The 12530-nt window shown below is 31.8% G+C and overlaps 1 protein-coding gene across 2 annotated transcripts in view; it reads right to left on the bottom strand.

Moving 5' to 3' along the window:
- Positions 1-10: 10 nt before the first annotated feature.
- Positions 11-12530, bottom strand: part of LOC117174613 — a 48925-nt gene continuing 36405 nt past the window's right edge. For both annotated transcript variants that reach the window (XM_033363857.1, XM_033363858.1), the window contains exon 5: positions 11-1594. In XM_033363857.1, coding sequence (XP_033219748.1) covers positions 1118-1594 — 477 coding nt within the window. In that variant the 3' untranslated portion in view covers positions 11-1117. The remainder of the gene's footprint in view (positions 1595-12530) is intronic.

The raw sequence follows: 12530 nt of genomic DNA, 5'->3' as shown, positions 1-12530 counted from the left end.
GTGCTTTTTGGATGGCCCCGTTTAGCATTTCAAATAATTACACTGCCCTACATGAGTTTTGCGAATAAGATGGCACCTAGTGTTTCCGAATGGATTTTTCGTGCTCAACACGAATCTAGGTTCAAAAACTTCCCATCACGTCACGTTTTTGAAAACATAGGGTTTGCATACCCTAAAAACGGCGCTCTTATTCATTTTTTAAAAATTGTAGAGCTGAACCATGACGTGCTCCAAACTTCGCTAATATTTTAGTATGCCCAGGCATAATAAAATGTGCAGTGCTTTTAAAGGTTTTAAGGGTCACTGATTACGAGTATGCAGTTAGCTTTTAAAAATTCAGAATGGCGGATCCAATATAGCGAACCATTTTGTCAAAATTTGATCGTATTCGCTTGAAACTTGTTACTCAAAAGTATCGTGTTCGCAGACAGACAGACATAGAGACATACATACAGACATACAGACATACAGATAGATGTACAGACAGACACATTCGTAAAAACCTGTTTTTCAGATCCAGGGGGTCTCCAAACGTGAACATTTGTCAAAAACTGGTGGGAGGGGGGTCAAATTTGACACAAATCAGTGTTAATATCTTCTCGGTTGAGAATGGAAAAAATCTAAAAATCCTCAGAAACATATCAAAACACATGTTAAAACGATATTTTCATCATATAACAAAATAGAAAAGTTTTAAATTCGCTGAATTTCCAATTTTTATCCCTGAATTTTGGCTATTTTTTTCCTAGTGCATTTTTCTCAATGGATGTGCATTGAAAAGGAATTATCTTTGGCAAAATTATTAATTAAAATCCACAAAAAATTGGAAAGGTGTTTTTTTCGAGCGCAGGTAAACAAGCTACATATCTAATAATTCCAAATTAATAGATCTTTTTCAGAATCCCAATGCGGTACTTTCTTGTTTTGTATTGATTTCGAATTAGGGAATTTTTTATTTTCGACACACCCTAATGGATATCTAAAATCAGGGACTAAGACTAAAATAATTTCTTGTTAAATTTACATATACAAATTTAGCTTTTGGTTTCTAATTTCCGCCTGTTAAAAATTCCTTTAATTCGGCTTACGATTTTAAATCAGGTCTTAAAAACATGAGTCAAACGGTTGTCACAATCGCTCTATGGAGACAAGAGCCTTGACATCCTTTTCTGAGTCCAGGCCAGAGTACAGCTTTTATTCTTGTCCCATTTGGATTAGGAGAAGAATGATGTCTTGCATGGATTTCTTTTCTAAATCCAACTCCCTGTGACACATCAAGAACTACAGGTGTTGACCTTGCTAAACAAGCCCATGCGAGATATGAACAAGCATTTGCATAGGTCTTAATTTCTAAACAACCCTTTAGACACGGAAAATCATAGAGGGTTCTCTCCAGTTGACTGATCACTTGCTCAGCGACTTCCTGTATTCCCGTTTGTGCGCCGGAAGTTGCCAATTGGCGTCTGATGCACTCTTCCAATTCGGGAGAAACATTGCCGCTCGTGCTTACTGCCTGTGAACTCATTCCATTTAAAATCTTAATAGCCTCCAGTCTTCGGGAGGTCTGAATTATCCCAGCGACTCGCCACGACAGCTGTAACAGAAATAATTACGAGCTCAGATTGAAAAGGGTCTTGAAGTATCGGACTCGGTTTTTGAAAAGTTAATGATTTACATTTTGTGGTCCTTGATATTAATTCTAGTTAGAAAGTTTATACATCTTTTATTTAATATTTATTCCGAGGTAAACATTAATTGACCATTTAAAATTATCGTCCTTGGCTAATTTCATAGGCTTCATGCTTGAAATATAATATTTTTTGAAGTAAACAGTGTCCTAAACTATTAAAATTTAAAAAATCCTGACTGAAAGTGATTTTTATTAAAAATTGTAGTTATTGAAAATATCGTTCATAAATTAAGTTCTTTATCCCCTGATCCAAATTAAAGACATCCATGCTAGACGTTCCAGTTATATATTAAAATTTGTTTTGTTTAATGACAAAAAACTATTGAGGACTTTCGAAAAAATGTTTTTAAATATCTGCATTCTTTAGATAATTTTGGGCAGATATGTTTATCCTCGTCGCTTAAATTCACATCAGCTATGTCCACCGCAGTTTTTTCCCATATTTCGATAATAAAAGGCTAAATTTTTTGAAAGGCTAATCTTTGGATTTTTATGAAAATTAGAGGAACTTTAGTGATAGATGAGGGAAGTTTCTGGGCCAAATAGTTTTTAAACAATTTTTAAATGTCGGAACCTGCGGGACTTTGAATTTTAAAGCTCAACTTTTTGTTCATTTTCATAAGGATACGATATATCTTATTAATGCCTGGAACTGAATGAAAATCAAACGTTTTAAAAATTTGACCCAAAAAAGTCAACAAAATTTTGATTTCCACTTTTCCTTCAGTCGCAGAACTATCATTTCAATTTGATAGCGATATTTGGATTCCTTGTAATTTTCTGCTTTCTTAAAAAGAAATTGTATAGAATAGGCTGCAACTAACAGAGAAATTAATTTTTCAGTCCTGCGGCGCGGGCAATACTGCGTCATGAATTTACTCAAACTTGTACTCTGGTATCTGATTTGATACTGGAATCAATTTTATAATATTCATTATAATAAGGAACTATAGTGAGTAATTTACGATTTGGATTTTTTACCCATCGAAGTTTTAGCAAAGTATTGATTCTTATGTCTATACGTCTAGGATTAGTGAAAAATTGTACATGCGAAAAAACTAAAATTAAGTTGATTGTTTGATGAGAGTTTTATAATAATGTATATGTAAGAATGTTCCCAGACATCTTTTTATCTCAGGGCAGGTGTTTGCATATAGATTTAATAGAGTCTCTCTTTTTAGAGTTTCTTGCTTAAAGTTTACATGTTAAAAATGGTAGATTTCTCAGTCTCAATTTCATATGAAGGTTCAGCAATAGCAAAGTAGAACGAGTTACAAATTGAATGTTCCTTCTATTGTTTTTATATTCGGTCCGAAGTTGTAGCCTATCAATACCAGCAATTACTTTACTCTTTAACAAAACAATAGTAAAATAAATAGTTGTATTTTTACTTTAGACAAAAACAATCGATACTTGTCTGGTTCCATGCTGCAGTCACATCGAACCGGTTTCATAATTCAAACAAAAAATTCTTAAGACATTCAAATTTTTTTCGTGTAAGATTATTCTGCTGCCTAATTTAAAGACTATTAAACTCAATGCTTTCAAATTAAAGTTTGTTGACTTAGAATCATTAAAAATAAAACCTAATTTAAATTTGAAACATTTCAAAGTAGACGCTGCTTAAGATTAATGATTTAATTATCAGTTAGAGAAGCTCGACTCGATTTTTTGGTTGAAACTAAGGCGTAATTTAAAAAAGTTGATTACTAATTCAAAATGAGATATAGCCATTCGGAAAGTCTTCGTCTGCAGAAGCTTCGTATTTGTATGTGGACTCGCTGTTCTCGTAATAAAGTCGTAATTTAAAAGGTGGAGCAAGGCGCATCTCCCACGGGATTTCAACGTTTTCTCGCGTATGAGGATAGGTTAGTATTGGTAGTCAGGATATGTGCTCAGCGAAGCTCTCTGTATACTTTATAGAAAGTCTATATTGTGTACTTGTACGGTACTGTATATACTTCTCCAAGAGCAGCCCTTGAACAAACACTTGTTCCGAACCGTGTGTCTGCCTCTTCAAATGTGAAAAGTAACATTCTCGAATCACGCAAATGATAATTCACACATGAATTAACGCACTTTAAATTTAACTTGTTATTTTATAAATCCTTTTCTACTTAGTAAAATAGAACCTCTTTAATATTTTTGCTCATTTATATCCAGTCAAATTTGTTTGGTTTGAAGCAAAATTGATCTGATTTCAATCAAAAATATTATTTCTTATAATAATAATAATATTTATTACATATATTATTTTATTATATATAATTATCATAAATAATAATATTAATTGTGAAATGCAGACAATGATGTTTTAAATTTAAACAAATTTTACTTAGGTCTAAAAAATTAGAGTGCTAATTTTAAGACAAACCAGTTTTAAGATGTATGAGCTTGAACATTTTCTGATTAAAAGTATGTAAATAATGCTTTTAACTTTCAGTACAAGGTTCTGTCAGTTTTATAGGGAACGTGCGTTATTCCCGTGCAGAAATTTTGGTGGGGCGCCGGTCGGGCCCCGATCGGGAAAATGTGGTCCGGAGAGGGTAATCTGTCTAGCGCCAGACCGCAAATGAAACGCCCTACCCGACAGGGCCCAGATCTGGGCGTCAAAAATGGGGGCCCGGTCTGACCCAGATATGGCCCCTTTAATTTTTGATTTCTGTGATTAGTAAAATTTAAAAAGTTTTTTTAATAATATTTTTTCCGATTTTGTGTTTTATAAAAGTTCAATTTTTCAATATTCTACATCATTGAACGGTTTGTATTCCTTTAATGTATCGTTAAGAGTTTGCATTTCGGAGATAATTATTATGTTTTAAAACACAATATTCAAATTTAGGGCTATTACACACACACATGCATAAAAGAATTTCAGTTATAAATATTTTTGAACCTTTTTAATATTATTTTGGAATGTATTTTGTTCCACTAAATCACATGAGGCACGTGGAATAAGATTTTAAAAGTGAATTTATGCTCGAGATAATATTAAAAGCATGTAATCTATAATGTTACTAATCCGGAGTTTCATATATTGTGTATAAAGTAATGTTTTTAAGTACACTGTTAAAAATTTCTGTTGGAAACTTCCACTACATGTATTGGAAGTTTATTTCCGAAACGTAGTTTTCAAATTCTGATATTGGTATGCTACCTTACTTGTTTTGGAATGTTATAATAAGAGTTTAGTAGCTGGATATCTCGATGCCTGTTGAAGAGAAAAATTAGAACAACAAATGAAAATGTTTTCTGAGAACACATGTTCCTGGCAAACAAATTTCTGCCCGCGTGAAAAAAGTTAGCACCAGATCGAGCACCAGGTAGTATAATACGTATTCTACGAGAAATTAAAAAAATTTAAAATTGGTGAATAATGAAAACACTTCCAAATGGTCAGTCGACCACTCAGGCACAGCAGGTCGCGCCCCAGGTATCTTAGTACGTATTCTACAAGAACTTTTTCAACATTTAGATTGTTTCAACAGCTAAAATGACTAAAAATTGTGAGTCGACGATCCGGGTGCACCAGATCAAGAATCAGGTAGTATAATACGTTTTCTACTACGATGACTCGGGTGCACCAGGTCGCGCCCCAGTTATCTTAGCACGTATTCTACGAAAACTTTTTCAAAATTTAGATTGTTTCAACAGTCAAAATTACTAAAAATTGGGTGTCGACGATCCGGGTGCTCCAAATCGATAACAACGTAGTTTAAAACGTTTTCTACAAGAACTTAAAGAAAATTTTAATTTCGTCAATAATGAAAACAATTCCAAATAATGATTCAACGACCCGGGTGCACCAAGTCGCGCCTCAAGTATCTTACTACTTATTCTACGAGAACTTTTTCAAAATTTAGATTGTTTCAACAGCTAAAATTACTAAAAATTGTGAGTCGACGATCCAGGTGCACCAGATCGAGTACCAGGTAGTATAATACGTATTTTACGAGAACTTTTTTAAAAATTAAAATTTGTCAATAATGAAAACAATTCTAAATGGTCAGTCGACGACTCGGGTGCACCAGGTAGCTCCTCGGGTAGTTTAGCACGTATTCTACGAGAACTTTTTCAAAATTTAGATTATTCCAACAGCCAAAACTACTAAAAATTAGAGTCGGCCTGGGGCGCGACCTGGTGCACCCGGGTCATCGACTAACCATTTGGATTTTTTTTCATTATTCACATACTTTAAATTTTGTTTAAATTCTTTTAGAATACGTATTGTACTACTTGGTGCTCGATCTGATGTACCCGGATCGTCGACTCACAATTTTTAATAAATTTGACTGTTGGAACAATCTTAATTCTAAATGAGTTCTCGTAGAATACGCATTAAACTACCTGGTGTTCAAACCGGTGCACCCGGATCGACTTCTCACAATTTTGAGTAATTTTTTCTGTTTAAACAATTTAAATTTGGAACAAATTCTCGTCGAATACGTTATAAACTACGTGGTGCTCGACTTAGGGCACTCGGATCGTCGACTCACAATTTTTAGTTATTTTGGCTGTTGAATGATTGTAAGGAATTTCAAGCTTTTCAAAACATTTCAAGGAATCTTAAATAATTTTAAGGTATTTTCACAGTTTTTAAAGGATTGGAAAGAATTTACAGTGAGCTTTATTGTTTATTAAAAGCACATTTTTTTTGTGTGAAAATAATCGTCTAGAACATCGAGGTGCCTGCTCAAGCGTTATTGAATACACTTTGAACTGATTTTGGTCAATAAAATTATTGAATTGAATTTTTTAATCTGGAATTATTTAAAGGAAAAAAACTCAAGTTGTCGATTTAACCAAAACAGAATTAAAAAGGAAATATTCTCCTATAGAAAAAGTCAAATTTATTTTTGACTTTAATTTTTAAAGGTCAAATATTCTTTTTTAAATAATTAGATGCCTGAAAACATATCAAAATTATAGTCGAAAAATTCAAAACTATTAAAGGAAAAAACTTAAGTTTTCTTTTGATATGCAAAAATTAAAATATGTGCGTTTTGTGCAAAAAAGGAGTCAAACTTCCTTTGATTTTAATTTTGGAAGATCAAATATTTACATTATCAAAAAAATATTATAATTAGCGTAAGGGCGTGAAAGAACTTATCGAAAGTATACTGGAAGGAATTTTCTTATCCACATTAGAAGAGGTAAAAATCATCTAGATAGACGAAATCCACGAAAATCCTGAGATTGTCACCCTCTACCCTCGGTAAATATTTATCCTCACGACAAAGTTCTTTTCTTCTAAACTATTATCCAATAATACAACACTTTGCCTAAGTTTGACTTAAAATAAACAAATCCGATTTTTTAAATGGGTTAAATTGAAAAATAATGCCTCAACTGTATCTTAAATTTCAGTTGCCGTAGCTGAATTTTTATTTGCATATTACTGCATAAAACTTTAAACACAGTTTTCAAAAATTCTGGATATAAATTTTTACTAGTTAAAGTTAGAAAACCTAAGAATTTTTATCTAGGAGTTGAGTTACCATATTCTGAAATGTTGTATTTCTGTTTGCAATGTATATACTGAAATAGATACAAAAGCTTTATATCAGCCATGTCCCCTTGGCGCCTGAACCGAAATATCATTTTCCACATATTCTTCAAACTTATTTCCATCTCGTATTTAAGGATTTTTATTTTTAATATTATTTATAAATGAAATCCGAAAACTGTCATTAAATTAAAAATTTATCTTCAAAATTGCAGGTACAGATAAAACAGGTAATGATTCGAAAATAAATAAATGTTAATATTTCAAACTGATAACCGTAAGTTGCATATATTTAATATTTATCTTTTGGAAATTATGACACATTCATATCTCGATTAGTCTGGAAGAATTATTAATAGGCCAGCTGCGTTCCTCCCTCACACTTTTGCGGACGATAATGCGCGAAGCACCAAGTAGTAAATGTCGTAGTCAGTCAGCCCGAGGCTATTACTTTGCATGCACCTTTCACATGCTTCTAGAAATCGATGAGCTAAAATAAATATCTGTCACGACAGTCGAATGTGTCCCTCAATTGACTTACTTTCTATTTTTCCGAATTTAAAATATACGCATAAACTAATTGTTGATTGCATTCCAGTCTTGTTTTGAATCTGTCAATATTAAGCCTAGAAGAAAAAAATTAAAAAATTTTCAAGTATCAAAATTTTGTTTTGTAAATTTTAAACCTACAGAAGTTGCAATAAAGTCAGATAAACGAAAGAGTCCTTCAAATATTATTCCGATAAGGATTCAGGACTTTATTACGACTCAGAAAATATTCTTTAAAAGCTATGGTTTTCTTTGGGGAACAAAGTACATAACTTAACAAACCGCTTTCCACATTTTATGTACAACTTGGAAAACACGTAGAAATCTGCCCTTCTTTACTTAATGTTCCCTTGAGAGCTGTGGCTAAATCTGGACGATTGATATCAGAGGTCGTATTTTTTATCCGTTTAACCTTCCTGAAAGATAATACTCATGTGAGATTTACAGGGTGTCCGAAAAACTTCGTTTTCAAAATTTCCCGACTTTTCCTGACCATTTTTTCAGTTTCCTTGACCATCGATATTCAAGGAACAGCATTTTAATATTGTAGAATTTTTATCTCAGAATCTTTTATAAACGTGATAAAACCATATCAGACTAAAATCTAAAATTAATAAATTAATAAATGAATTATTAAGAAAATTTAATAGTTGATATTTCAACCAAAAGAGATGAAATTTCAACTAACATAATGAATCTTCCAACCAAAGAGTCGAATTTTCAAGAAATCTAGATTTTTCAGTGACGAAGGATAATAGATTCATCTAAATTGTCCAACTTTAGGAAAAAATATAAATTTTCTGTAAATAAAGTGGAATTTTCAACAAGATAGTTCATGTTCAACCAAACAGTTGCATCTTTAAACAACAAAAAAAGTAAATTTCAAATGAAGAATATTAGTTTCTTCCAAAAAAGATGAATTTTCAACTAAAAAAGATAAATTTTTAACTAAAAATGGAATATTTACATTTTAAGTTAGAAACATATTTCTAAATAAGAAGAAAACGAATATTCAACAAAATATTTTGATTTTCGATGAAATAGATTAATTTTCAACTAAAATAGTGAATCCTTAACTCTAATAGTTAAGTTTGTAACCAAATAGATGTATTTTCAACTGAAATTATTAATCTTCAACAAAAATATGATTTTTTAACAAATTCGTTCAACCTTTAACCACGTAGTTGACTTTTCAACAAAAAAAGATGCATTTTCAACGAAAAATGGAAAAGCAGATATTTCAAACGAAAAATATCTTAATTTTTATAAAAACAGTTTAATTTAAGTAAAAAAGACGAATTTGTAAGAAAATAGCTGAATGCTCAAGAAAAGAAGTTTCATTTTTAACGAACCACTTGCACTTTCAGACAAAAATATGACATTTTTACTTTAAGAAATGAATTTTTAAATCAAAAAGATGAAATTAAAAAAACTCCTGATCTTATTGGGAATGGTTAAACTGCGATACGCCACCTGGTGACAAAAACTCGAACTGGAAAGAACAGACACGATTTTAAAGATGCATTTTAATTTGTGTATAAAAGTGTTTTAACAATTTTTATTGAAGTTTAAAGTATTTAATGGATAACAAAAATAAGTCTTTATCGGAAACAAGCTTTTTAGATGGAATTTACATATTATACAGTGAACAAACTACACTTTTTGACAGAAATATTTTTCTAAAATAAAAACAATTCATCTTCCCTTTATTGTGATTTTCAAAAGATTATAAACTTAAATGGACTTATTTTGAAGCAAAAATGAACTAAAAATAAATTTTTATTAATTTATACATGAAATATTTACTATTTAAACATCTGATCTAAAAGTTAGGTTATAATTCGTATTTAAATTCCAGTTGTCTATTATTCGTATTCTTGGCATAATATGGATGAAATTAGTCGCTATATGCATTACATAAAGTTTATTTAAGTTTAAAATGCATTGAAACTCCCATTAAATAATGAAATAATTCTTTTTTTTAAACACCAAGGTCACCAAAATGTCTTTATTCACTGTATAAGAACGAAATTCTATTTAAAACTATTTGTTTCTGATGAATATTTGTTTTTAGTATTCAATCATTGTTTTATACTTTACAAAACAATCGTAAAAACACTTTGATGCAAAAATCAAAATACATGTTTAAAATTGTACCTACTCTTTATAGTTCCATTTTTCGCACCATCTGGCGTAATGGTAGACCACCATTCCCAATGGTCTCAAATTCTATTTTTCCTCATCAGAAATTTCCATATTGGCATCAGAGTGTTCAGTATTTTGACATGAGTGGCACTTGGTAGAGGTTATACAAAGTTGCTTACATACAAATTTAGTGCCGAGAGCGCGCACCTTCTCTCTTCACGAGATTATTGGCGACTAATAAGATCATAATGGAAGCAGAAAGGAGTACGTGGACATATTATGATAGTTGCTTGAAAGATACCTGAGCGCGTTCTAGCGGTGCTTGGCACACAAGAGAATAATCAGAATTTTGATCAAAAAGCGGAATGGAGTGCCGCCCCGCCAGTGAATAATTACAAAATATAAACTTTTTCAGTGGAGAATTAAAGCAAAAAATCCGCCCGCATCACGGACACAGTCCCATCGCGCGCAGCGCGTGCGACTCGCAAGTTTGAGAACGCCTAAGTCACGCGACTGTTGGTTCTCGTGCTTCGCGCTCGATCATATATTTATCTCGCGCTTCGCGCTTGGTCTTTGTATATTCCCCACACTTATGCACAGATTTTTGAAAAATGAAGGCCAAAGCATCGAAAACAGTAATTTGGTGATAATGAATTCTCTTTTGTTAAAGATCCTTCGGTTTTAACGAACACATTCTGATCACGCATCTTGTACTTCGGACTCGAATTTTTCCCTCAAATTGTATATCATTTCCGCAAATGTATATTATTACAATTCATAACATGCATTGATATTAAAACAGACGTAGTGTCATTGTGTCGTTTAAAAAATATGCATTCTTTAAAAAATTTGGTGAATAAACATTTTATTTCAAGTTCTGCCCGTTTCTCGAAAATTGAATTTGCTCATTTCCAATTTTATTTTTGCGATTGAAACGTTACACATGCGGTCTACATATCAGCCTTACCTTTTTTAACTTCTTAATTATATCCCTAACCTCAGTGAACCACCAAGATTCGATTAATGAGTGTTTGGGGATGAGGGGTGGGTTAGATTCAACCGAGAGTAATAGCTGGTTATTCTCTTATGCTGAGAAGGTCACCAACCTTCAGCAGCGTTGTATTAGATGGGAGTTCTGTTATATATTTTCCATTATTTTTTTATGCGGTCAAAATTTGAATTCTTAATTTTTCAAGAAAATTCAAAAAGTTGTTATGATAATCTTTTAGGGCATTTAAAGCGCAAAATTCTTCTTCTTTTGCTTTTTTTCATATCCTGCGTTGGTTTTATCAAAAAAGTTATCAGGATACATTGCTCGTCTGGTTGAATACTATGAATATTCTTAGAGAAAATTTTTAAATCTTAAAATAAAGGTCTCAAAAATATACAAAATGTGCTTACTTTTTGCAGTTTTATCAAAAATGGCTGGCTAACGAACTTGACCTTCATTTCAAAATACTAAAAGAGTTTACCAAAGGACAATCCAGTCTGTCAATTCTTTCGAAAGTTATCGTGGTAAAAAAAACCACCCACGATCGAACAGACAGATCAATAGACAGACATATTCGTAAAAACCTGTTTTATTCGGATTCAGGGGGTCTCAAAACATGGACATTTGACAAAAACGGGAGGGGGGGGGGGTCAAATTTTACACAAATCGAATACCTTTTCTGATGAGAATGTAAAAATTAAATTATTTGTCATGAATAATGTTTTGATAGTTCTGTTTTTTGTTTTCATCGTAAAAAACAGCATTAAAATTATAAAAAAGTAAATTTTTTGAGAATTGACAGACGAGACGAAAAAGAAATTAAAGACAAATGATTAAAACAAAAACTACGCATCCTATCAAAAAGTGATTTCCAACAAATTTGTAGACTCATCTTGCACAGTTTAACCGCAAAATGTAATTTTTGATTTTCCATTATTTTTGTATGCTGTCAAAATTTGAATTTTTAATTTTTTAAGAAAATTCAAAAAGTTGTTACGATAATCTTGTGGGGCATTCAAAAAGCAACATTTTTCTTTTCTTGATTTTCGGCCATATCGTTCGTTATTTGGCTTAAAATTTTCATTTTCGTTTGCTTTTTCGAATTTTGTAAGTGCTGTAACTCTGGTAATTTTGTTTTTATCAAAAAAAGTAATAAGGAGATATTGTTTATCTTTTTGAGTTCTGTAAATAATTGTACAGAGAATTCTTGAAACTTGAAAAAACAGGTCTCAAACATTCTCAAAATATGCTCAATTTTTTAATTTGTATCCAAAATGGCTGGCTATCGAAGCAGACCTTTAGTTTAGGACACTAAAAGAGTCGACCAAAGGCCAATCCAATCTGTCAATTCTTTCGAAAGTTATCGTGCTAACAAAAATAGTATCCGCGAACGAACGAACGGAGAGACCAATCGAACAACGAACATTCGTAAAAACCTGTTTTTCGGATTTAGGGGGTCTCAAAACGTAGAAATTTGACAAAAACTGGGGAGCAGGGGGTCTCATTTTACACAAATCTAATACCTTCTCTGATGAGAATGTAAAAAAATCCAAACATTTTTGTTTAAATACCAAAAGGCTCTCTTAACCGTTAAAATCACCCAATTAAAAGTATTCAATTCAAAGGTATTGTTTAATATCTTGTACAAA

This window comes from Belonocnema kinseyi, chromosome 6 (assembly GCF_010883055.1).
Source record: "Belonocnema kinseyi isolate 2016_QV_RU_SX_M_011 chromosome 6, B_treatae_v1, whole genome shotgun sequence".
Classification (NCBI taxonomy): domain Eukaryota; kingdom Metazoa; phylum Arthropoda; class Insecta; order Hymenoptera; family Cynipidae; genus Belonocnema; species Belonocnema kinseyi.
Note: the sequence above shows the minus strand (reverse complement) of the source record. Positions and strands in the feature narration are given on the sequence as shown.